At 41.7% G+C, this 27642-nt stretch overlaps 1 protein-coding gene across 1 annotated transcript in view; it reads right to left on the bottom strand.

Moving 5' to 3' along the window:
- Nucleotides 1-27642, bottom strand: part of LOC126335869 (G-protein coupled receptor GRL101-like) — a 697223-nt gene that overhangs the window by 101812 nt on the left and 567769 nt on the right. Inside the window, exons 14-20 of the mRNA XM_049999341.1 lie at nucleotides 24511-24630; nucleotides 21090-21201; nucleotides 20863-20937; nucleotides 20553-20696; nucleotides 20386-20457; nucleotides 10141-10212; nucleotides 7525-7596 (exon numbers count right to left, since the gene is read on the bottom strand). Of these exons, the coding sequence (XP_049855298.1) occupies nucleotides 7525-7596; nucleotides 10141-10212; nucleotides 20386-20457; nucleotides 20553-20696; nucleotides 20863-20937; nucleotides 21090-21201; nucleotides 24511-24630 (667 nt within the window). The remainder of the gene's footprint in view (nucleotides 1-7524; nucleotides 7597-10140; nucleotides 10213-20385; nucleotides 20458-20552; nucleotides 20697-20862; nucleotides 20938-21089; nucleotides 21202-24510; nucleotides 24631-27642) is intronic.

The following is a 27642-nucleotide window of genomic DNA, read 5'->3' as shown; positions in this document are numbered from 1 at the left end:
ATGACATTGAATGTTTGTGGAAACATGTGTAAGGACATGCGGCAAAGATATGGTGAATACACCAGTGTGAGAAACATACTAATTTTCTTGTGAGAGAATAACATTTGTTAAATGCATGCACAGCTACATTCCAGGTTACAACTACATCTCAGTTCGACATCCACGACAGCCTGGAAGCCGAATGTAGATTGCTTTGCTGCTGCCCGAAGCGTCTCAGGTGAGATGTTGACTACCTCCATCGCTATCTTGTACCTCCAACATGTGTTGGTGTCTCGTTGATGAACCCTATCCTTCAGGTAACTCCACAACGAAAACACATGCGTTCTAACCTGGTGACCTTTGTGACGACGTAATTTGGAACAATCGGCCAGTGATTCGCTAAACTGTCACTGAGGAGACATTGTTGGTAATTCCATTGAGGATGTGGGCGGTCACTTACTCAGAAGTTCCACATCTATCCGCAGCCGTCGTTGGGCCGTGACATTTATAGCCGATGGTGCACCATTGTTGCCTCGGAGCCGGTTTTGGATACCACCAGTTTGCCATACACATTGTACTTTAAACTCTGGGACGGAGAACAGTTTGAAAACTTAGCCGTTCAGGAAATGCTTCGACCTTTGTCCGAAAGCCAATGATTATTCCGTTTTGGACGTCAGCTAATCCCCTACGTTTCCGCATTACGACAACGACTGCACTGTTTTCCGCGTCCCTCCGACAGACCTTGTGTACCCACCGTTATTAGTGCTGCCACCCGCCGTCTGTGGGTGGTTATTGCACGTTGACGTCGGACATACGCGGTTGTCACAGTAACGTGACTGGACAAAGTATTTTTCCGTCGAGACTGGATCATGTGGCGAAGGTTTAATTATGACCACCCTGTGCTTCATTCCTGTGTGAAAGCTCCGTCATTCCGCCTATGAGTGGCAACACAAACGATGTTTTTACTCTCTCGGTCATCAGTGTGTACGCTGCTCCTCAAAAGTTTTCGCTTAATTGTCTTTGAACATACTGGTCCGAGTGGCGTTTCTTTGCCTGTATCAGTAGGTCCTTGTATTGACGCTTCATCTCACTGAACTGATCGTCATGTATGGTCTTTCTACCTGTTACTGGTCTCTGGTAGTGGTTCTCGAAACCGTTTTGAGTTCGTTGAGTTCGTTCCACTACGATATTTCACTTTTACTGCTGCTTTCAGTTTGTGAAACACTGTACATCGGTACAAAGTACTATATTATCTGCCCTCTTGCTACATGTGCGGCGTAGACCCTCCTTTTTAACTATGTAAATGAATTTTTCGCTCTGCAGCGGAGTGTGTGCTGATATGAAACATCCTGGCTGATTTGAAGTGTGTGCTGGCTAGCGACACGAACTCGGGACCTTTTATTTTTCTTTCTCCTAGGTAGGACAAGACGTAATGGTGGAAGTAAAGCTCTAAGGACGGGTCGTGAGCCGTGCTTTAGTAGGTCAGTTGGTAGAACACTCGCTCGTGAAAGACAGAGGTCCCAATTTCGTGTCTCGGTTCTGCACACAGTTTAAACCTCTAGGGAGGTTCATATCAGCACAGACTCCTCTGCAGAGTGAAAAATTCAGCATGAAATCTTACTCTAGGCGGTGGCTAAGCCTTGTCTTGAGTGCTAGTCCCGCGAGTTTCACAGGAGAACGTCTGTGAAGTTAGGAATGTAGGAGATGAGGCACTGGTGGAAGTGAAGATGTGAGGACGAGTTGTGAGTCGTGTTTGGGTGGCTCAGTTGGTATAGCACGTGTCCATGAAAGGCAAAGGTCCCGAGTATTTACAGACTTTTTGTATGTATCTTGTCATTAATATAATGTCTTTGTGTATCTGTTCGCGATGGTTGCCGTATTATTGATACATGCTGTGATGATTAACCTTTCATGTCTGGCATCTTCTACAGGTCTGTCTGTCCATTCCCTGTGCAGGAGGACCTCATCAGAGAACTGCACATACGTCGACGCTAATCCCACGCATCATTCAATTTACGTACTTCCACCATAACTACGCAGTCAGAGTAGGACAGTGACATCTTTGTTAGAGTCCACAGCCTGTTGACTAATATTAATGCAGCTTTTGGAGCGGTCCCTCCAGTCATCGCTGTTGCGTTGTTTACAAGACCAACCAGCCATCGGTTCGCTGTGTACGGCTCATGCAAGCACACCAAGTCCAGGCATTCCTCGCCGGCGACCTTTTCTAGCTCTGCATTCACAACAGTACTTATCTTAGCATTTAGCTTTGTTATACTGCAGACAGATGTACTGGGAGAATGTAAAAAGATTTTAGTTTAGCCCAGCCAGTGCCAAGCCGCAGTAAGATGGGCTCATGTGCAGTGTCGCAGTTGGATTGACAAACAGGCGGAAGAGCCGATACCACAGATATCGTGGCACACACAGCCCTCCAGCGAGTTTTCTGAATCGCTAGTTCAGCAGTATGACCTTGCTGTCAAGAGAACATAACATAATAATAACATGTAAGTCTTATACAAGATTGCCTTCCTGGCGGATGGCAGTGCAGAAACCCCACCTGAATAGTTGAAAGCCACAGCTGAGACACCAATGTTGCGGTAAAGAATACTGACAAACCCAGAAAACAAGGCTACACTACATTTAGTCATCCATGCCAAGACATAATATCCATGCTACTGACTTGAATTACGAGCCCTTCTACGTTGAAACTGTAGTAAGCCGATTTCGAGGCAGGACCTGTGATGTGCTGACTGCCATTCGCAAGATGACTACAACCATAGAGATTGCAGCCGGACTGGTCTGCTGGACTTAGCCTTTGTGGCCTGTCGATGTGAATATGGAGCCTTCAACCACTAGCTTAATGGAGAAAAAACTGATAGTGCTTGAATCATTACGAATCACTATCATGCCCTCACTGCTGCATCTTAACTTTTATCTGTGGGGGTACGGCCCTCCTCTGATGGAGAAGCGATGACGTAGCGCTGCCTCACCATCATCAACAGTGCAGAGTTGCTGGAAGCTTACTCGCACAGTCCGTTCGATGTCCAAGCGTGTGCCCTAGTCAAAAGCGTCGTTGCACTTTCGAGAAACACTGACAGACGAATAATGACTACCAGCAGCTGAGACACCTTCCCTGGAAGGCGACGCCCCTCCGGCGTTACTTGCTGCGGCCTCGCCGACGGCATCGAGAGACTGTTGAGCTGGGTTCATCTGCACATTCCACTCCTGCATGCTTCGTCCTCCGCCCTTCTCTCTGCTGTCACGAAGAAGACGATCCAAATATAAAACCATAACTAACAAAATTCACTAACGATATCTCATTAGGACCCAGGGTTCCTGACGGGCCCCTACCCCTGTGTTCAACGTTCCGGCATCCCACATCCGTAAGGATCAAAGCCCACCGGCCCTTACAGTCGGAACAGCTTCACATGTGCTTGGTGGAAACAAGACATTTGATACCCATCCTGATCCTTTTGAAGACTATGCGCCCTTACTCCCTCAGAAGGCTTCTATACACTTGTTCCCCTCTTGAAATCTGCCGAAGGGGTTCAAACAGTAAGCGGGCATCAGTCGGGAGATTTTCAGCCTTTTAGATCATTCAGTCTAAAAGCATTCTGTACCCCCTTTTGAGAGCATTTTGTGTGGTTTGAAACGCTGGATGGTTTAAAAGATGTCTCGTTGTTCCAGTCAGTTAATGTAGTAGTTCTCCCCTACGATCCCGTAATCACAGAAGTAATTTTGTTCGATTTTGTGTCTACTTGTCTACTTTTTCGCCGGCCGGTGTGTCCGAGCGGTTCTAGGCGCTGCAGTCTGGAACCGCGTGACCGCTACATTCGCAGGTTCGAATCCTGCCTCGGGCATGGATGTGTGTGGAGTCCTTAGGTCACTTAGGTTTAAGTAGTTCTACGTTCTAGGGGACTGATGACCTCAGAAGTTAAGTTCCATTGTGCTCAGAGCCATTTTTTTTTGTCTACTTGTTCAGTTTCTTTCTTCTTTGCATTTGGTCGATGTTTGGATTTGTGTATCGCGTCGTTCAAGCTCTGCTATACCTGACTCTCTGCACCTGTTTGGTGCTGTTATCAGCCAATAGTAGCGAATAGTAAAAAATTATTCGGTGCTGGTTCCTAAGGTACATTTCTATTTGTTATAATGTGTTTAAGTGTAGTAGCTGCTGAAGGAGTACATACGTGAAGTAAGGAAAATGAAACTAAATGAAGGCTCTTGTAATACAACGTAGTGAGCAGAAGAAAAATGACTTCCAAAACTTACGCGAAACATTCGTGATTGTATCTCGCATTATACACTCCTGGAAATGGAAAAAAGAACACATTGACACCGGTGTGTCAGACCCACCATACTTGCTCCGGACACTGCGAGAGGGCTGTACAAGCAATGATCACACGCATGGCACAGCGGACACACCAGGAACCGCGGTGTTAGCCGTCGAATGGCGCTAGCTGCGCAGCATTTGTGCACCGCCGCCGCCAGTGTCAGCCAGTTTGCCGTAGGATCCTACGCAGTGCCGTAGGGGACCGCACCGCCACTTCCCAGCAAATTAGGGACACTGTTGCTCCTGGGGTATCGGCGAGGACCATTCGCAACCGTCTCGATGAAGCTGGGCTACGGTCCCGCACACCGTTAGGCCGTCTTCCGCTCACGCCCCAACATCGTGCAGCCCGCCTCCAGTGGTGTCGCGACAGGCGTGAATGGAGGGACGAATGGAGACGTGTCGTCTTCAGCGATGAGAGTCGCTTCTGCCTTGGCGCAGTGCAGGTGAGCGCCACAATCAGGACTGCATACGGCCGAGGCACACAGGGCCAACATCCGGCATCATGGTGTGGGGAGCGATCTCCTACACTGGCCGTACACCTCTGGTGATCGTCGAGGGGACACTGAATAGTGCACGGTACATCCAAACCGTCATCGAACCCATCGTTCTACCATTCCTAGACCGGCAAGGGAACTTGCTGTTCCAACAGGATATTGCACGTCCGCATATATCCCGTGCCACCCAACGTGCTCTAGAAGGTGTAAGTCAACTACCCTGGCCAGCAAGATCTCCGGATCTGTCCCCCATTGAGCATGTTTGGGACTGGATGTAGCGTCGTCTCACGCGGTCTGCACGTCCAGCACGAACGATGGTCCAACTGAGGCGCCAGGTGGAAATGGCATGGCAAGCCGTTCCACAGGACTACATCCAGCATCTCTACGATCGTCTCCATGGGAGAATGGCAGCGTGCACTGCTGCGAAAGGTGGATATACACTGTACTAGTACCGACATTGTGCATGCTCTGTTGCCTGTGTCTGTGTTCCTGTGGTTCTGTCAGTGTGATCATATGATGTATCTGACCCAAGGAACGTGTCAATAAAGTTTCCCCTTCCTGGGACAATGAATTCACGGTGTTCTTATTTCAATTTCCAGGAGTGTACATTCAAATAAAAGGACAGTTACTACTGTTAATCAATTAATCATTCTCTCAGATTGACAACGCAACATTACTTTGCTGTACAATTACAGGGTATGACGTTTGGGGTCACTGAAGGTCGCAGCAATCTGAAAAACAAGAACTGAGACGAAGATTTCAGAATGGTGTCGACTTTTAAGGACCAGTACTTGGAGACCGGTGGCCAACTTGTCGCACCCTTTTTATACATAGTATATTTGGAGGCTCAGGACGTACAAATTTATGTAGGTACGTATGCGGCCCGAGGTGTCGCCCCATAATGCCAGTATAGCATTTTGAGCAAAGAAGCCTGACGACCACCGTTCTACGGTGTCTGTAGTTATTTTTGGAATCTAGCTGCTTTTTATGGTCAGCTGTATTGATGGTTTGCATGTTCGTGCGTGTATCTGGTCCTAGTACTGGTCTGGACGATTTCAGCCTTATGTGCCTTCGACAGAAGTGGCTGGTTTCTTGAGTCTGTTGATGCTCTTCTGCAGCCGATATAGCACAGGATGTGTTTGACAGTGCACGACGTGTTCGTTATTTCCTTAACGTAGAGTCGCACACTTCCTTTTCACTTTTACATTCCGTATTGACGACCTCACACTCTACCTCCTCAAAACGTAAAGCCAATCCAATATGAGTGTCTGTAAATTTATACAGTTCATGCTTTACTTGCCTAAAGCGTCGTAGTCCATGAGACTCTCTATAACAACATTGCCTATGTAGTGTGTCGTACTAAAGTACCTGTCAGCACCTGTAAAACATTTCATTCAAAAGAGTAGGAGTCAACTTCGGCCATTTATCGTCGCCATGCAACCGCGTAGTGCCAGACACGTATTCTGGACCAGGACGATTTGCACTTCTTAGTCCCTGTGTTGGAATCGGACTTTACGACATGCTCGATGCAGCTGTACGTCGTCACTACCGTGCTCATGTGCGATATCTGTGACGTGACGCGGTGAAGTTCAGTGAGTGTGATCTGCCTGCTCTATATATGTTCCGTATCCCAAACACTCCAGACGCCTCGCCTTGTAGCAGTTCTTTCTTCGCCTCATACACACACCCCCTACAATACTTGGCGTAACTTATTTCCCATTCTCTAAATTTCTTTGCTGTGTGACCTATGATACTGCAATTAAAGGACCCTTGAACGTCCACGAAATGTTTGTTTCTCACTGCCTCGAAGTTAATGTATACTCACTCCATTCGGAGGAGAATGTAGCGAACTTTAGGACTGGCTTTAATGGATGTGTGGGAGCCTTTTGTCCCATTTGGCGGAGAATGTAGCGAACTTTAGGACTGGATGTAATGGATGTGTGGGAGCCTTTTGTCCGTTGGCCCTACTTTAAAAGGTAACCAGACTTTTCTCGTGAACTCTTCATCTAGGTCGCCACTGAAATTCATTTCGTACAATTCCTCGTACAAGTCCTCATCAGAAAACGCTGTCGGCATTTGATATACCACTAGGCTAACACATGGAGAAGAAAAGACATCAGAAATGCAGAAAATGGAACTTGTGTCAAGAAATAAGGGTTAAAGAAATAGGGGTTTAACACTCACACAGTAAAAAAAAAAAAAAAATACTGACAATGTATTCTTGCTGATAATATATACTTACAAAGAGTCCATCAGTTTGACGAACAACCTTTTTGCTCTTTCTGCGGTAAAATTTCTCACTTTTTGCCATACTCCAGTTGTGACAATCAGACAATTCATTGATAAATATTTCTATAATCTATTTTTGTTTTTCTCTTATGTCATCTTGGTCTTTCTGTAAAGGTAACTGCCATTTATAATGTGTTTAATTACTAAAATTTAAAAAACAATGTGAATAAGTGATGATCAGCTTGATACACCGCACCCAACGTCGCTGCTGGGAACACCGCGCCAAATGGAGGGTTAAATCGGGACCTTTTGTTTACGGGCTAACGAGACAAAATTGTTTTACATTCAAAACATATAAATTAAACTCTCGAAGATTTTATTGCGTGTTTGATGAAGAGAGCGTGACACTTGGCGATAAATAGTTTTGAAAATGCAAATGAGGCAAACATGAAATGTACTAAAACTATATTTATAATCTTATGGACAATTACTTACAATGTTTCCAGTTTAGGCATTCCATTCAAAGCTCCATCTGCAAGGTAGAATATGTGGTTGAAAGACAGGTCACTGAAACAGTAAATTTCAGATTTATCAAACAACTGCGGTCCTTATTTCCATAGTATCAATCATTATAAGAAATGATAATATTCAAGAAATATTATAAAAAAATAAGATATTTTATGTGCTGGTGTCACTTGTGATCCGTCTGTTCTGTAATCGTGTGTTGTTTGTTGATGATATTACTTAGTTTTCTAGTCATGTGTTGTTTACTGATGATATTACTTACTTTTGATTCCTCTGTGTCATTTAGTTTCAACAAAAAGCAATTGAAGACGGTTTTCTTGATTTGATAGAGAATAATACACCACGACGTGAATATGTGCAGTAGACTCGGAAGCGAGTATATCTCATAAACTGTTGACAGTTTCAGCCGTAGATTATCGAGAATTATACTGTTTGTTAGAAACAAGCCTGCGTCGTCTATACTGAAACTATACTGTAATATCGACAGAGACCAATTTCGGCTTGGAATGTTCTAGAGTACTAACTTATTCTCTGCTTAATATACGTTGAAAATTAATTATCAACCAGAGTAGTGTCAAATTGTAATGCTGCACTTTTTAAGATTCTCTAGTACTGTTGTAACATTTCTCATGTGGCGGGGAGGCTCCTATGTTTTGCGTATATGAAGTTATTTACCAGCTTATTTCCCAGAATTTGCTATTATTATACCTGCCTCGTGCAGTTAACACTTCACCAGCTGTTGTCAGAGCAGCAAGTTTTCGTTATTTTGCTCGAGTGGTCGAATTCAAAACGTGTTCAGCTTATTATAAATATGTCAACAGCGGGCGCCATCCCGGGAAGCAGCTGCAATATTTGCTTCTGGAATTAACCGCTACTTAACTTAGAAAGTCTTTTTATTTTGTTCCGCGTAGGGGTGGATATTTATTAAAAAAGCTTTTGCAGGCAACATGTACACTAATTGCTAGAATTCTAAATTACATTCAAATTAACAAAAAGTGTATGTACACTTACAAAAGTTTCACTATATGTTTCACATTGCTTTGGGTACACAATACAAATCTCCTTTCACGAAACTTGCTGTGGTTGACACTGAAACAGCATGTCTGCTACGGAAATGATGCTTTCATCAAATTATTTATTCTACTAATGCCTTCTAACTCCACACTTGTAGTCTAACTCAGAAACTGACAATGGGTAGCATAAATCAAATTCCAGCGCTGCCTTACTCCTAGACCTAGGTTATTCCTTTTAACATGCTGTTCTCAGTTAAACTCGATGTCATCTACCTCGTGTCCGAATTACATACAGCTAAGTCTTTTGATAACTTCTTGCCTACGACTGTAGAAAACACAGCATGACAATGATTGGCTACTCCTTTCTCTTCCCAGCTGTGGTCTCCGGTAAATTAGGGCGGATAACGCATGTAGCAGAGTTTGATATTAGCTGTAATGGTACACCAGAATCTGAGTGTTCCATCATTCGCTTATTGTGATTCAAGTTCCGTGCTCCATTAATATTACTCCTGTCATACACCTCGCGAGCTTGGCTTTGAAGTGTAATGATGTTCATACTTTCTAGAACATAAGAAGTTTTCTTAGAGTGATGGGTAGAAGCCGAATTGTTTTGCCAAGCATTCCTCCTGGCATTGCTTCCCGTAGAAAACAGTTTCATAACAGTTTTATCTAGAAATTCCACTCACATATCTTCTTTCAAGCCACCGTAATCATCATACCGTAGCAAATAAGCGTAGAGTACCCTTTCTTCTACATTATTAATTTGTAATTATAGTTCATCTATGTTTACTTCAACTAATATCGCTCCCTTTAGGGAGTGTTGCACAATAGAAATGCCATAAGATGTCAAAACGTTTAGATGTGACATGAAGATAACGTTACAGTGACGTTTGCGATGAGAATGAAATTTTTATGGTAGCAGTCCTTACAGAGAACACAAGGTACATTTCTTAATTACCGGACTGTGTATGAATATTTTGTATTACGTGTTTATCTAAGGTATCTTAGAATGAAGTTATGACAAGAAAGGTTTTACTTTATGTTGCAGCTTGTAATATTTTTTCTGGTAGACTTAGGCACAATAAATTACCAGATGATGAACGAAATACTGATACACATAGTCCTGTGTTGTGATATATAAGAAAACACGAGTAAATAATATTGCATCAGTGGTTGCAAATCATAACCGTGTAGCTACATTTTCGTCACAGTCTCGGAGAGACAAGGGGTCGTGGCATTTCTCATTCAGTCTGTTTCAGTTTCTTGTTTTTGTCTAGAAATATCTTTCAACGGAGACACTGAAATACAACGGCACTGATGTCCCATACGGAAAAAGGATTGCTTGTTTCGGCGGTAGATTCCGTCTGTTTCGGGAGAGAATAATGAGGAATTTTTTGTACCGACTATTATTTATGTGTATGGAATACGCTTTATTTCGAAAGTATAAACAGGAATGGTAATCATATTCAGATTCTATGTGTCGTTTCCATTATATGCTTGTTCAGTTGGCAACTAAAACGTAACTGACGTTTAAAGGCAGATGTTTATGCTACATTTAGGGAGAGATACTTACAGGGCGACGAGACTTCTGAGTCCTACGAAGGCGTTGCGAGATATGTTGCGTATCCTCTGGTGTTTCAGATCCCTGCAAAAAAGAAAGTTGAGGTACATAAAAGCGCGAAACTCAGTCTATAGTTGTCCTACGTCCTATGTTTGCGACGTGCAGTATGATTACACATCCGAACCTCAAACACTGATATTCTCGCAAATTTCTCTTACTTTTTCCTGTTTTACGAGTAAAAAGGGCATTAGTGTTGTCGTTACGTTGTTTCCTTGTCAGGACGTCAGCAGAAGGACAGAGGTTCTTTCAGCATCATACTGTTGTGCTCAGCACCGTATTAATGTCAAAATTATTCTTTTTTGCTGTACTTACGAAATGATATTTTGATATCCCATTGTCTTCCACGTAGCAACTTTACTGACATTCAAGTCGTCCGGCGCCAATAATCAGTTACAATCTATACTGACATCCCTTGTCTTAACAGACATCGTTGATAAGTTTTGCTATTGCAGCACCTTAGTTCAGACAAAACAGTTGCAGTCTAGAAGCTAGAAAAACTAATTGCAACAGCAAAACCTAAATTCAACGTAATAAGACCACTGTTACTGAAGTTGATTACTAGAGGAAATGAAAAGAAAATTATCCTATGGTTCATATACGTCATGTTTCAAAAACAGTTTTACAAAATTTGAGGACAGATTCCTCACAAAAAAAAAAAAAGAAAAACAGTTCACATGAATATATGTAGTACAATTCTCCGTTTCGGAGTGGATAATTGGTAACTGACGTTTAATGGTTTTCCAGATACACAGCAACAACTTCACGTATCTACACTCATGCTGATAAATTAAGGATAATGCCGATACATGGTGAAACAACACTCTGGATGGCGCTCTGCTGGTTGAAATCACCTCGGGGTATGACCATGCGGTGCATCTGACCTGCGGTCGTCGCAAGGTGGCGCTGGCAGCAGTCCACATACGCAGAGGTGTGTTGGTGCATGTCAGAGTACGGTGCCTCGACGAGTAAGTGTGCAGACGTTTTCAGACGTGTTAATGGTGACTGTGTGTTGAAAATGGCTCGACACATATTGATGAGATTATGAGCGGTAGAATACTATGGCGACTGGAGGCTGGTCAAACACATCAGGTCGTGGCATGGGCCCTATGCATGCCACAAAGGGTGATCTCAAGATAATGACAACGATTCCCGCAGAAAGAAACAGTGTGCAGGTACTACAGTACGGGACGTCCACAGTATACAACACCACAAGCAGACCGATATCTCACCATCAGTGCCCGCAGATGACCACAGAGTACTGCAGGTACTGCAAGTGGTTTATTCGCCCGGAGACCTGAAAGGTGCATTCCACTGACCCCTGGTCACAGGAGAGTCCGCAAAGCCTGGTGTCAAGAACACAGTACATGGTCAATGGAACAGTGGTTCCAGGTTATGTTAACGGACGAGTCCAGGTATAGTCTGAACAGAGATTCTCGCCGGGTTTTCATCTGGCGTGAACCAGGAAAGAGATACCAACCCCTTAATGTCATTGAAAGAGACCTGTATGGCGGTCGTGATTTGATGGTGTGGGGTGGGATTATGTTTGGTGCACATACACCCCTGCATGTCTTTGACAGAGGAACTGTAACAGGTCAGGTGTATCGGGACGTCATTCTGCACCACTATGTCCGCCTTTTCAGTGGTGCAGTGAGTCCCACCTTCCTCCTGATGTATGATAACGCACGGTACCACCGAGCTGTTATCGTGGAAGAGTACCCTGAAACAGAAGATATCACGGTAATGGAGTGGCCTGCCTGTTCTCCAGACCTAAACCCCATCGAGCACGTCTGGGATGCTCTCGGTAGACGTATCGATGCACGTCTCCAAACCCCTACGACACTTCAGGAGCTCCAACAGGCACTGGTGCAAGAATGGGAGGCAATACCCCAGCAGTTGCTCGACCACCTGATCCAGAGTATGCCATCCCGTTGTGCAGCCTGCGTACGTGTGCGTGGTGATCATATTCCATACTGATGTCGTGGTACATGCGCAGGAAACAGAGGCGTTTTGTAGCACATGTGTTTCGGGACAGTTTTTCGCAACTTATCAGCAATACCGTGGATTTACAGATCTGTGTCGCGCGTGTTCCCTATGTGCCTATGCTATTAGCGCCAGTTTTGCGTAGCGCCACGTTGTGTGGCACCACATTCTGCAATTACCCTTAATTTATGAGCATCAGTGTATGTACCCGATTTAGACAGTGTATCCTAGATCGCATTGTGTTGCCAGGTAGATTTGTTTACATTCGTCATTCGTCTATTTTCAACGTGTTCACTGTGTACATGTACTACAGGCAGTGAGTTAACCGCAAGTGCTCCGTTCAGATACGACATAATATTCATTTTGCGAGCAGGCAGACATGATTTTTATGTACGGTCGTGCGAATAGAAACGGACACGAGGCTCCACAGCCATTTCAGCCTGCGTTTTCAGACCGAAGACAGCCGAGTGTATCGTTGTGTTAACTGCATAGGATCCGTAGCACCACAGATAATTGTCCGAGGAAGAGAGCTTGTTGATCGTACGCCTGAACGGGAGTAATGTATTGTACGGGCTGGCGAAGAAATTGGAGAGAGCAGCTTATGGTAAGTGACCCTGGCATGTGGTACATCTCCAAGCTCAATAAGGAGGATATTTCACGAGCACCTCATGTATACGTATAATTTTCATCGTATGCATAGCTTTACTCCTGCCCGTCACCCTTCAAGGTAGAACTTTGCCGATGGCTTGTTGCACAAACTGCCAGTCCGTTGTCTGTCTCTTCATTTTTTTTTTTACAGACAAGGCAACGTTCTGAAGAGCTGGAATAACAAATTTCTACAACCAACACATATGGGCCAATCGAAATCCTTGTGATACAGTGCAGTCTAGACATCAGCATTAAGATTAAAGTATGCGCCGGAATTGTGGGTGACTGTTTGCTAGAGCCACACGTTCTCCCAGCACGCTACTCAGGTGCTGTCTACAGGGACTTACTTCAGATCAGCCTAGAAAGTGAGCACCCTGCGAATACGAAGATAGATTTATTTTATGTCTGATGGATCTGCAGCATATTTCAGTGTTCTATAAGCACTGGCTGGTATCTATAATGGCAGAGGGGTAGGCATAGGAGGACTAGATCCGTGGTCTGCATTTCCCCCGATCTCAGTTCTTCAGATTACTATTTGTGCAGGTATCTTAAGCAGTTGATCTGTGTATCACATCACACGGGTGCAGGAACTGTTCATCAGCTTGCCATGGAAACCGGCGGAACCATACGAAAGCATCATTTGAAACGTGCGACAATCAGTGACAGGATGACTGCATGAGTGTTTATAAGCAGGATCAGGACATTTCGACCATATATTATGAATTTCTGTGCTAATGAGTTCCAGTCAGTTAAAATGTAAACTTTCATTATTAACTCGAAAACGAAGGATTTTAAGATATCTGTTAACATTAATTTGTTTCCTGTATTGCTCTAAGGAACCTCTCGCTAAAGTTTGTAAAAGTTTTTTCTAGAGTGTGAAAACCCTTAGAAGCGACTTTCGGGGGACACAAAGAAAGTTCGGTGAAGATGTGTTCCAAGAAATCAGATAACGAAGGAACATCAAAGCAACTATATAAGAAAGGAAAGCTGAACGTATTGGACATTCATTTGGACACTATAAAATTTTAGCAAGTATATGGGAAGGAACAACTTATTCAAAAAATGAAATAAGAAAGCTAGAGACACAAAATAATGTAACATCTAACTAAAGATAGAGCTATGTCGACTAGTCATGACTGGACATTCCGATTCGAACCGGACATCGTGAGATCTCCAGCCAATGGCGTCATTTGGATTTGAGGTGGATTGGCACTGGGTCAACACAGAGCTCTCCTCACCGTTGCCCGCTTACCAGACCGCATTCTATCCCTCACACCAAGGCAGTAGCGGGAAGTAAACCAGGGTGTGTTGCATAATAGTGACACACGGTGACCACTTAGCTACGGAGACGGACTAGTACAACATATATATTGGAGGTAAATACTTGCCATAATTACCAAGAAATGATGAAGAAACAACAAAATGGAGAGAAGAGTTTTTGCAGCTGCGAGGCATAGCGTTCAGAAGATGATGATGTTGAGACAGTGAGTTTTGATGCTACAATACTTCTTTATTTGTGGATTCCGAACATTTTCAGCACATCCACTCATACTTCGGACTGCCATAATAATGTTTCCCGTTTATTATCATGTAGATAAACATAATAACCTCCAGTTCCAAAAACAAATGTAAAATATTGTAAACAGAACTGACTACAAACAGAAACTTTAAAATTTCTTTGTACCCCGTACATATATTTCAGAAGAAACTCTTAATCAGATAGTCGGCTCTCTCGCAAACTTTATTTTGTAGGCAACGTATGCATAACCGCTGGGGCAGTGCTGTTGAAGGTACTAACTAAATTTAGATTGTGTCTAACGAACGTATGCAAAGAATTATTATAGTTAGTTTTCTTTTGTTTAATTATCCTTCATTGGAACCAAGAGATTGTGCGAATTGTACTGTTACATTATTCATTTCATATCACGTCACAATGACCGCGATTAGGTGCATGACGTATAAGTAACTCTCTACACATATGCAATTGAAGCACATGTGAGAAATAACAATCCACCAAATTGCGATTTTTAAGGTGCTTTTATGTGAATAAATGTCTCGAAAAGGAAAACCGACTGGTCGAAGATTCTGCTCTAGCAATGAAGTGTATCTCATATCTCGATACTCGTAGTGATTACGCTTGATATTTTTACACAGTTAAGTGCCTGGTAGAAAGTTCGTGAACTACCTTCAAGCTCTCCAACAGCACTCCGGAAAAACGAAAGCTTAAATCTTTCCATGCGAGTTCTGATTTCTCTTGTTTGATTGTGATGATCATTTTGTCTATGTTGGTGTGCGCCAAAAAGTATTTTCACACTATTGAGACAAAGTTGGTGACTGATATTTCATGAGACGCTTCTGCCGCAGCAAAGAACGTCTTTGTTTTAATGATCGTCAGGCAAACGCCGTACCACATACGTGGCCTTTCTGCCCTGTTTCGCGATAATACAAAACTAGGTGACCTGCTTTGAACGTTTTCGATATCCTCCGTCAATCCTGTCAGATTCGGATCCCATGCTGTGCAGCAATATTCCTTCTGACGACGAACAAGCGTGATGTAGGCAGCCTCTTTAGTATATATGTTGCATTTCCTATGTTTCTGCAAATAAATCGCAATCTTTGGTTCACTTTCTCCACAATATTATTACGTGATAGTTCTAATTTAAGCTATTTGTAGCTGTAAGCCTTACGTATTTAACTAACTTCACAGCATTTAGGTTTGTGTGATATATTTTGTATCCGAAATTTAGCGGATTCTTTTACTATTCATGTAGAGGACTTTCCTCTTTTCCTTATTTAGCGTCAATTTCCACTGTTTACAACATACATATATTAGTCTAAATCTTTTGCAATTGCTTTTGATCATATGATGAGTTTACTAAACGGCAAATGATAGCATCATCTGCACACAATCAAGGAGGGCTGCTCAGACTCTCTCCTAAATCGTTGCACTAATCAGGAGCGGCGGACAGTTTATGCACGAAATGTGGCCTTCTGATGGGAAATCACGAATAGAGTTGCACAACTGAGGCAATACTCCGTAGTCACACAATTTGATTGGAGGTCGGGTATGAGGAACAATGACCAAAGCCTTCTCGAAATCTATATATATAGAATCGATTTGAAATCCCCAGTCGACAGCAATCATTAATTCGTGAGAATAAAGAACTACACACAAGAACTATGTGTTCTGAATTCGAGTTAGTTATTCGTCGATAAATAGTTTTCTTCGATGTAATCGGTACGCATACAACAACATGCGGATCTAATATGTTCCAAAGCACCGCGCATGGAAAAGGGATTTTCAGAGGCTCATACCTCGCATACCTAGCGTTCTGTTGGTGACAAAGAGGTAGGTTCAAATGTTTAGCATAACCCTTGGGCTGGTAACCGTTGGCAAATCCAACAGAATATTCGTCTTAGTGTTACTACCCTACGGTATAGAGTCAAAGGATGAATGTTACACATTTCCTCGAGCTTAGGCAGTTACAGAAATTCGATTGGTTTCTTTGCATTCGATGCGGTTGACACTGGGCCGTAGGGGGTTTGTGGAGGCACTGTTAACTTATGCGTGGTCCCTTAGAAAACCAGGAAAAACCATTTCTTCGTACCAAAACTGAGCCGTGGATTCCAAGACGCTGTAATACGTCTCCATTATCATCAGAGAGGTTGTGGGAACCACATTTCGTAGTATTGAAGTAAATGAAAAATCTTTCTGTACGTGAAATCCAGTCTTAGGTGTAAAATTAGTTCTTCCTTATTTCAATTACACATAAGTAAACTATTAAAATTTTGCTGAGCAATAGAATTCTCTTCATAGTAATGAGATGCCCTGCTGCAGGATGGAAAGAAGAAGGCCAGTGAAAAATGCCCCAATCAGTGGAAAAAATGCGAAGGTGTGGCTGTGTATTTAAAATTTTCCCACTGAAAAGTGAGGCATCAGCTGCTTCACTCTGTATTTCATGGCACCTCCAAAAATATTCTCAAAAATTTTGGCATATGAACATATTCCATATTCGCTATTTTTTACTTTGTGAGAGATGGTAACAGTGACAGTGCAAGTAAGACAGAAAGTAGTAAAGCCTTGAAGATAGTAAACAACGGTTGTGGTATAGAAAGAGCGAATGAGACAATGGCATTGTGAGAGATAGAGAGGGACACAGTGGCAGTTGAACATAGTAGACAGTGAAAGAACAGTGCTAGGGAAATAGTGATGGAGACAATTAAAAAGGGAGAGGAATAAAGAGAAGGGAAAGTGGATGTGGTTCAGACTCTCTAGTAATGAGAGACAGAGTCTATGACAGTGACAAGGAGGAGGAGAGAGGTAATGAAAGCGAGAAGACACAGCCGCAGTGGGAATGAATGAATGAGATAGTACCAGTAAATAAGAGCAAGAGGCAGACAGTGGCAATCAAAAGAGACTGTAGTAGTAGTACAGAACGAAGGTGACTGTGGCTGTGAGACAGGAGTTAATGAGAGGGAAACACAAGGAGTTAATGACAATGAGCTGGACTGGATAAGTGATTGAAAATGGGCAAGTGAAAGTGCATGGATGTGAACAACTTTCAGCGATGCACTAATGGTTTTTAGCAAGTTGTAGTTACGAGAGCTTTTGAGAGTTTAATGTGAGTTGAGGGTTAAAATGAGCGCGAATATATTCGCATGCCCAAATTTTTCGCAGAATTTTTGAAAGTGATGAGCTAGGTAGAATTAGACAGCTGGTACCCCCTTTTTTACTCAAAGTCTTTTAAAGGAACAGGAACATATTCGCATCTTTTCTTGCTCCGATAGGAGCATTTTTCCTCTGGTTCATAATATGTTCTTTAATCCTACTGCACATCGGCGTTAATGAAATGGATCTATTTCAATTCTTGAGTACTGGTGGGGCCTCAGCAGCTTCCCAGTCTTTATGTAGGGATGTTTCGACGAACAAGTGGTAGTATATGATTGTTAGCTTGTGCCAGGCACTTAAATGTGAATTGCAGAGTTCTCGTGTAAGTACGGAGCTATTCAACAAGCATACTTCGATAGGAACCTAACTGGTATGCAAAACTGGAATGGCATAAAACCTCTTGCATCTGAATGTTGCATTTTCCCATTATTGTAAAATCGATACTAGAGCATTTCTGCAATTTTGTCGATTCTATGATGTATATGTAACCAAAATAACAAGGATCGTCAACATTTGTGTGAACAATTAGATAGACTCCCATTTCTCCACTTAGTTATTTTTAGCAGCATCACTAAAAATAGTTCAAATGTCTCTGAGCACTATGGGACTTAAAATCTGAGGTCTTCAGTCCCATAGAACTTAGAACTACTTAAACCTAACTAACCTAAGGACATCACACACATCCATGCTTGAGGCAGGATTCGAATCTGCGACGGTAGCAGTCACGCTGTTAAAGACTGAAGCGCCTAGAACCGTGTCGGCCACCGCGAGCAGCATCACAGTCCCAGCCGTTAGCTACACGGGGTCTACAAAATAAATAAGAGTTTCTGTGATTGTCCGCAATCTAATGACTTGCCTCCAGGGGGCCTACATCTCTCTGCCGGAATAATAAATCATGTCTCAAGACTATAAAGTGAGTGGTCGCTATTTCTCCTTAAATTAATCAAAACAATTCGATACTTGGAACATTTAGCGCACTCTGCGCGTAAGTTCGATTTAATAGAAGTTTACAGCCCACGTAACTAAATATTTATGACGTTAAATATTGCCCTTATTAGAAGTGAAAGGGATTTGTGGAATTTTAATGTGACATAATACTTGCGCAAATTTCGTGATACAGCAATCTCGCATGCTAGCTGGATCAATGTCCTCTATATGTTTCGCTGGAGAGTAACTCACAAAAGTGATCTTTTCGTTGCTTATAATAGAAGATATTCACATTTACGAGCGAAAATAAAACGAATTGCGCTTTAATGGAACAGAGATCCATTTCATTCGTAAAACAGTTACAGAATGATAGACGAGGCCATGTTGAAAAGTAATGCTACCAAAGTTTTATGTCAAAATCCTCAAGTCGTTCTAAATAAAACAAATGTTATTAATGTTCTACATCTGTATTCGTCAAGTCTACATTCTTGTAGCCCTGTGCCACTAGACGTCTCCTAATTGTAGCCTATAGCAGGGCGGTGTGTAGCGTAATTATGTAGGCGCGAGAGAAACAGTGTGCTGTAATCGAGTTTCGAAATCGAAGAGTTCGTCCACACATGGAGCACCATATCCATCAGCAGGACAATGCCAGATCACACACGAGCGCTGCGACATCTGCAGCAGTCCGACAGTTTGGTTCCACTGTCATCAATCATCACTCCATACAATGCCGACTCAGCAACAACCGATTTTCAACTGTTTCCAAAACTTAAGGATCACCTTCGAGGACTGCACTTTGATGACGATGAAGAGGTGCCATCAGAGATGAGGTTGTGGCTCCCACAACCATGTCAAAAATTCTACAGTGACGGTATCAACAAATTAGGGTCCCGTTGGGAGAAATGTGTTCGTTGCCAGGATGACTATGTTGAGAAATAAATACGTAGACATGAAGGCTTAAGATGCAGGAAGTTAATAACTTCCAGAGTTTAGGAAAAAAAAAACGATTCGGAGGTACTACTTTTCAGCACACCCTCATATCTTTAACAAGTTACCATTTCATTGATATAGCAACTTGAAACAACACAACGAAAATCAACTGGCAGAAACTTATTTTTCCTAGTTTTTAAATATCTCTGTTTGTATCTTTTGTATTCCGTTATGTCATATGGAAGTCGAAACCCAAAACAGATATCGTTAGATTAAGTGTTAGTGACCTACAAAACCTTATATTGCCTATGAATGTGTAATTAACCAACCTCTAAACAGCCTAATAAAACTATGGTCATATGAACTCGTTTACTTCTGTGCCATTCTGTCTCTAATGATATAATTCTCGACAGCTCAGAAAATATTAGCCTTCCTTCTTTTTGTGTTGAACGACTGATTTTATTTTACAATATATCCCACATAGTTCTGAGTCACTATGTATAACATCAGCGTAATGACTTCTGCATGATAATGTCTTGTCTAAGGTAAATGTTAGTTTGCGACTTCGTTGTACGAAATAATTGGACTGTTGAAAAATTTTACCTTCTCATTTAGCAAGTCTTAAAACAGTTTTAAGATTTCATAACCTGTATGGATTTATTTTATAGTTGTTAGTATGTTATTAGTATGTTACTGTTTATGGACATTGTCTAGTCATTCTTACTTCGTGAAAACGGGAAGACGACTGTCACGGAGATTGTGTTTCCTAAAGTAAAGAAAGGGCAGCATTCCTAACATGTATCAGGAGTAGATAAGCGTTCATTTAAGACTAGAGATATAATCTCACAAAGTGTGTTTTTTAAACGGGGATGTAGGATTAGATATGCTTTTACCATGCGTGCGTATTGGATGCATAATCTGTGCACTGAAATGGTAGTAAGGCTGTAAGAAAACATTTCGTCTGTATTGTTTGAATTGACGAGAGAGAGAGAATGCCAAGTACTACTGATAATAAAGAACAATATTAAATTACCAATACTCACAACGTAGTAATCGACGAGAGTCCGTAAAAAGCCATTGGTTCTAAGACTTCTATTCCGTTACCTTGTAGATGCCTGTAAGGTGGAAGAAACTTCAATAAGTACGAGTAGTTATAATGGGAACATGGCAAACAAGTTGATGGAAAGTTTTTGGAACGAATGTCACTCACAGTGTGCGCAAATCTGGCAACCCGAAGAAGCTACCGTTGTTTATAACGGAGATATGGTTATCTTGTAAGTTGAGAATGTGTAGTCGCCAGAGGTTGCGGAATATCGTGGCGGGAAGTCTAGATATACTATTGTTCCTCAGATCTCTAGAACAGAATGATTCATCAAATTTCGTATTCACATATGAAATCGTATTTATACGTTTAGTCAATAAGTCTGTGAAATATAAACTCCCAGAGATAATGTGAGTCATTGCGTAAAACCAGATGTTATAACTCATTGCCATTTAAAGTAGTTTATTCTGTTACTTACAGATAGACAAGTCGGTCCAGTTTCGAAAATGAATCTTCATTAAGTGTCTCATTCAACAAATTATTTGCCATATAACTGTGAAAATAAAAATTACTCCATTACTTAAGCACAAACAAATAACTGGATTTTAAGTGACATAATAGTGACGTGATGTAGGAAGATTTGCAAATCGCAATCGTTATACTAAATGTTCTTGAGGAACAAGTAATGTTCTGAATAGTACTTACAAGCGATTTATCTGAAATTCAATGACCGCCGGGAGCTCCGTCAGACCAAGGCTGGTGCAGTTGATTTTTGTGTCGTGGCACACGCATCGAGGTTCCGTGGAGCACTGGAACGCTGAAATAAGTACTCATTTGTTTGCTGACCGGCAGAGTGGCAAAATAATATACCTTAAATTGTTTGACTTGTAAACATACTAACTCGCTTGTCGTTTGTTCTGGCGAACCTTTCATTGGTTCTGAAATCTGTGTCGCGAATGATTATGTTTCAGATTGTTTAGAGATGAACGTTTCTCTGTATTACTACAGGGGAAACAATTATTCATTTTTTAGGCTGAATCCCTAGTCTTGTTATCTCATTGTCGTATCTACTACAGAAAAGATCTTTCGCTATGGAGCTGTATGTGCAGTGATACGAAACTTTTGACTGTGTACTGGACAGTAATCCAATACCTTAAGCTACATGACAATGCTCTTACGTACTGTGTTTAGGCGTGATTTACCATCTGTCCTAACAGCATGGGGTCGACTCCAGGGCCCTAATCGCCTTCTCTATTAGTTTGAGAAACATTAAAATTTGTTTTAGCTACGAATCATTTGGTAATACGGGCAACCACAGCTGTAATGATACGTTTCAATTGATAAAAACAGCAGTAGCAGCACCAGGGGGATTTATTAATCACGACTGGTTTTGTGTCGCTTTTGGTCACATTCTCAGGTAACTTTTCAGGTGACCTTTCAATACATAACTTCCTTGAAACTCCGTAAGGGTCAATAGCAGAACGCGTGCTTTGTAACGCCATTGCCACGTAAGAAGAAAGGTGACTCTTTTTATTTTCTCTAATTGAGTTTTAATTTCATTATGAACTGAAAGGTCAACAGTTTTTTATCTGAAGGTGTGACTAAAAGGTGACGAAACTAATAGTACTTCTTAAACCATTTTGACTCAACTGTCATTAATTGAAATATGTTTTAGCTATTATGATGAAGAACCGGATGAACAGCCCGACTCTGAAATGGCTGTTCTCGTGTAACAGAGAATCACTAGATTACTTTCTTTTGTCAGTTTTGTTTCAGCTGTGTAATACAATTCGGAAAATGGAGAATGTTCCAGAAGAATTAAAAGCTGCGCTACCCTTTCTCGTTCCACGAGAAATTCTACGAACCTCTGTTGCAGGGTCTGGATGGACCTGAAGAGTTCCTGGGTAAAAACAAACAGAATATTTGGAGTATAATCTCGCTCCTATGTTGAACACTTTTTACTATATTTTATGGCCTTTACTCTGAAGAGTTGTTTAATGCAGCCTCCACAATGGTCTTTCCAGTGTGAGACTTTTGAAACTTAGCATACATATCAATCTGCTTACTGCAGTCTAGAAGTCGATATTCTAGTATTTGGACAGTAGTGACAGGGAATTTGGAGCGGCAGCAACAGTGTCCCAGAAATTCTGTGATAGTCAGGAACGCCCAACATCGCAGTTAAGAAATAAATCTTTAGAATACTATGCGAATTTTGTTAAAATGGCGGCACTATTAAAAAGTGAGGAAGAATCAACCATAGAAATCAACCTCTTGAAACACAAAGCTCGACAAATAATCCTCAGGTTCTCAGCATAAAACACGGAGCTCATGAGAAAGAATAGATCTGAACTAAAAATTTTCTGAAATTGAGATAGATGTAATTCAATAAGATAAGAAGTCACTTACGTCGGTAGGAATATGCAAGAGACGGGATTATAAGAAAATGTTGGCGAAAATCGAATCGTAGCAACCGAACATGGATTGACAAAAAACGTCTACAATAAGAACTGTATCACCTAGGACGAATGCTTTTATGCCAGTGAATGCTTACGGCGAACTAATGTGGAAGTCTATATATTTCCTAAGAAAAGAATCCTAAGAAGAATCACGGATACGAAACTAAATGAAGACGATTAATAAAATGACATCTGCTTAAGTACTAACAGTGATTTATTCACTCCACGTCCTGTTTCAGGGTGTTAAAATATCATCTTCATAAGCGTAAAAAAACCATAACATACAAAAGGTGAGGAGGGGGGCAATGTAACACATCTGGAAATACCTCGTAACATGTAGAAGGTAGGAATAAGAACCAAAACCCAACAGTGTACTTTATATGTCCGCCATCGTGCAGCCGCACGCTATGGACGCTACCAGAGACTGAACAAAAGGTCCCAAAGAAGGTCTGGAGACGCGGAGTGGCGCAGGCGCAAATGTGTGCGCGAGGGAGAAAACTGACGTCGGTATTAACGAAGAAATTTTAAATGGGGACTGACTCGTCCGAGCGTTAAACTAGTTCAGTTAAAAGAACAATAAAACATAAGCCAGCTGTGGTAGGCCGTCATGATGGAAAACTCACAGTCATGTAATAATACTTGATGTATTAGGGACCAAGGCAATGGCTCGTAGGCAAAATGAATGAACAGGGGATACAGTGTGAGCACAGTGTTTGGTTTTTCTCTCATCCCGCCATACCGGGCGTTAAATTTTTAGGTCTGTTTGGTTATTTGGATCTCTCCTCTTTTTTCTAGTCACACCCAAGATGCAATGACTTGGAGCCTTTGCATTGAGTAGCCCGACCGCTTGTAATGGATAACCAAGTACAATTAGTGAGTCTCCTTGTCTCCTCAGTGTGTTCTTCTGGTTTTTCCACATGCGTTGTATTGTATTTTCCCCGGTTTTACGTACCTGAAAAAGGGATTTTAACTTCCAAAACCGGTAGCGGATAGAATAGATCATTGTTACAGCTGAATTGGATGTCACTCTATTAATCACGCTTTTCAGTTCCGGATGTCCTATAACTCAAATTTTGTGTAAATCAAGATGCATAGTTACTTACGACCAACAGATAAGTACGGGAGATCGTGGAGAAATCAATTGAGTAAGGGCGACTGACGTTTCTGTGCTACTTGTACCAAATCACTGAAATAAACTAAATAAATATGTTACTACGGAAGGAAAAAGACCATCATAAAGACAGAATTCTAGAAACACTAAAGCATCGGATCCACAGACGTTAGAGTGGAGGGATATTTTTAGGGAAAAAATATGTAATTTATTTGTTTATAAGATGAGAGATGCTATAAAAAAAATGTTCGTGCTCGGACAGAAAAACAAGGTAAGCAGGTCAGAGAGGATATGAAAGTGTACTGCAAAAAGAGAAACACCTCCGACACAGAAAATGAATGATTTTGTAGGGTGTTTGCGTTTTAATTTAGAAAACAGGTCTAAACAGAGAAAGAAAATAATTATTACATTATTCTGAAATTGGTGAGCAACAACCAGCAGTTAAGTGACCTATTTTTTCTGCAGATGTGACAACGGATAATGCCGCATCAATACCTAACCGACTTACGCCATTGCTCGTTGTTAACTGGCTGTTGTGAGTCAGCCAGTGTTTACTTACTGCAGCCGTCTTCGTCAACCCAAGTGTCCTTGCAGTCCAGGAAGGCGTTGCAGCGCAGTGACATGTTGAGGCACGGGCCGTTTCTGCATTTAAATGTGTCCTCTGGGCACGTCACATTCTCTGCAAAACGATTACAAAAAAATAATATTTAGTTCGTGAACGGAGCCTACAGAGAAGTTATAACACCGCATCAGTCTTCAGTATGCAATGCCAGTTGTCACACATTTAGCCAAAAATGCATTATCTGACAACAAAAATTGCGATTTAATGCCTCACTGCCTGTATTCGCCCGTTGTATCAACTGAAAACTTGTGTTTCTTACATGTAACAAATAATGTGTGACGGCAATTTTCATCAAGAAGGCGTTTGTGGAATGGCAGGGAAGACAAGATAATGTGTGCCTCTGCTGAGTGATACATTACTGTTGCACCTGATGTGAGGTACCTCCAAACCTGTTCCAACATTCAAGAATTTGATTCCAAAAATAAGTGGCGATAATCAGTCAGAAACATTATTATTAAGCTTTCGGTACACTCTGATCATGTCACAGCCACATGCCAGCAACACCTCATGTCTATATATGCTACTATGGCATATGTACAGCGTGAAAGCTACAGGTCGTTTGTTGCCAACTTAAGGGGCCCTGTTCACTTGATAACAAATTGCACTAATGTAGCCCAGTAAAGGTCTGCCCTCCAATGTTACGTTTGCGTCAGTAAAAGTCTACCTTCCACTTTTACGTTTGTGTTAAAGTAATAACCAACACCATAGAAACAGACCCTGATATTATCCATAGATTCGGTGCTATTACCGTACGTCTTAGTGAGTGATGAAAACGAGTTAAGTATTTGGGTTCAAACACTTCAGAGTCAGTGATCTGGCAAGGGATGACTACTATTTATATATAACTTGTCGGAAGTCTCGAATCAAAATAATTTGCGATGCACTCTAAGTATATTTTTGAAGCTGGTGCATTTAATCTGTTTGTTGGTTATAAATGTTTCAACCAAATGTATTCTTTACCACTGAGATATATAATCGATGTAAAGTGGCTTTTCTCATCGTAGACAAAGTAATAAACACATGAATAGCTTCCCAGTATGGTGGTACCAAATGCTCACTAAAACTGCTGAAGGAGACGTGTTGCTTTTTCGTGTTGATGTAGTTCAGTTCATTAGTCAAACCTTTACGCAAACTAAAAAGATAAAGAACCACCTGAGGATCTTCATGCTGGATTCCATTAACAAGGTTGTTGGTAAGTTGATATGTGAGCAACGTGTTGCTTGAATAAGTAACTTAGCACGTACGAATAAAACCACAGAAGACATTGGGATCATCAGAGGTGGATTTATTGTGGAGAAATATTGCCTTATGTGGTTCAGTATTCCAGTAAAAGCATTTATGGTGCGCCGAACAAAGCACACTGTCTAATGAATGAAAGAGATGTTACGCTGGGGTTGCTGTTGCATTGTTAAAGAAGAAGCACAAACTCATGTCGAACACGGTTTGGTCGGGAACTTGAACTTACCGTTTTCCAGTGTATTCTCCTACCATTAGCCACATATCAGTTAAGCTTAGAATTGGATTTTTTTATTATAGTAGACTGTGTATTAGAAGGTCGCTGCACACAAATTCATGTGCGTTAACGACGAGTCACTGCGGGCTGTAGTTTGAGTTATAGTGATATCTTCCTTTAATTCTCATAAGATGTTACCGGCAGTTGCAACAGCACAAAGTATCCATTACGTCGCTCTTAGCTGATAGAGCTTCGTATGCCTGTAATGAGGGATTCATTGTGAATACGGCAGGCTGTATACTTTCTGGGTACATCAATCCATTTTTCAACCTTCCACGGCAGATATTGGCAACGTAAGAGCCTGACAGGAGACAAATTTGCCTCTGCTGAGCGTCCCTAACAGGGAACCAAATATTTCTTCCTTTTTTAAAACTCAGTTACGTATTTGCCTCGTGTTTCCTGGAACAGCATAATCAAGGAAGCGACTGCAATAACGGATCAGCCGACTGTCATGGCAGCAACGACGAATTGCCGCCACGAAAATGGGGCGGAGCAGACGTCAAATTTTTGCCCGTCGTTCGTTGCTGGATTAAAATCCCCGCCATCGACGGTTACTATTTGTTTTTTTTTCTCATCTGCGGAATTTTCTAGTGTTTCTTTAGCTCTTGTCCTTCTCCGCGTTTGTGGTTATTTTCTTTTCCCTCTTTCCTCTACTTCTCATACGTGTGTGATGGACGTACGAGTGTGACGTACAGCAATCATCGCAGTCTTGCATTCTCAGATTCTATCAGTAGCTGCGCACTACAGGGTTGACAATGTAGCTGATGGTTGGTCGTTTTACTAATGTCATTACTGACAGTAGAAAATTAAAAAGCTTACCACATTTTCGTGGAAAAAGGAACGAGAAAGAGTGTATGTCGTGAAAGGTTGGTAGAATCCTACAATTTGACGTAGTTGGTATATCAAGAAAATTTTGTTGACGTTGACGTCTTTGACAAACTTTATTTCTATAACGACAAACGTATTTCCCGCTACATGAGGTACGTATGCACGATTCAGTGTCGAAACTATCACTCTGAAGAGTGACAAGTCGAAGACTTTGCTATAATACAGCTGTAGTGTTAGATCTAAATAGTCACGAAAAAATAAACAATTTCCAAGTACGACAATGCCTCCACATTACTGTCGGCCTTTCCTTTGTCTGACTTCATTCAGATTTCGTACAATGTAAAGTACTTCCTCTCCACAGTATGAAATGTTGGGATGAGAGGCTGTGAGCCAGAAGACGATTTCCACAAGAGCACTGTTCAGAGGAACTGACGAAAATGGCTCCATGAGTCGCCCAAACATTGTGCGATAAACAGAATCGAACAAACATATAAACACTTCATCTCACCGAGTACAAATCACAAACTGGTTTCATTTTATTCCCCAGAAATTCCCAGTGCTATCTTTTACATCGTTTCATATGTACACACTGAATGGCAGTAGAGAAAATGCAATCCTTTATCATTCGCTTCTTACTTACTGCCGATGACATCACTATTAGGCACAGAATGTATACGATATGAAAAGCCGAGTGAGGTAACCACACACAGTCTGCTAGGATTATAGTC

Source organism: Schistocerca gregaria, chromosome 2 (genome assembly GCF_023897955.1).
Source record: "Schistocerca gregaria isolate iqSchGreg1 chromosome 2, iqSchGreg1.2, whole genome shotgun sequence".
NCBI lineage: Eukaryota > Metazoa > Arthropoda > Insecta > Orthoptera > Acrididae > Schistocerca > Schistocerca gregaria.
The sequence above is the reverse complement of the archived record's forward strand: the minus strand, read 5'-3'. Positions and strand labels throughout refer to the sequence as shown.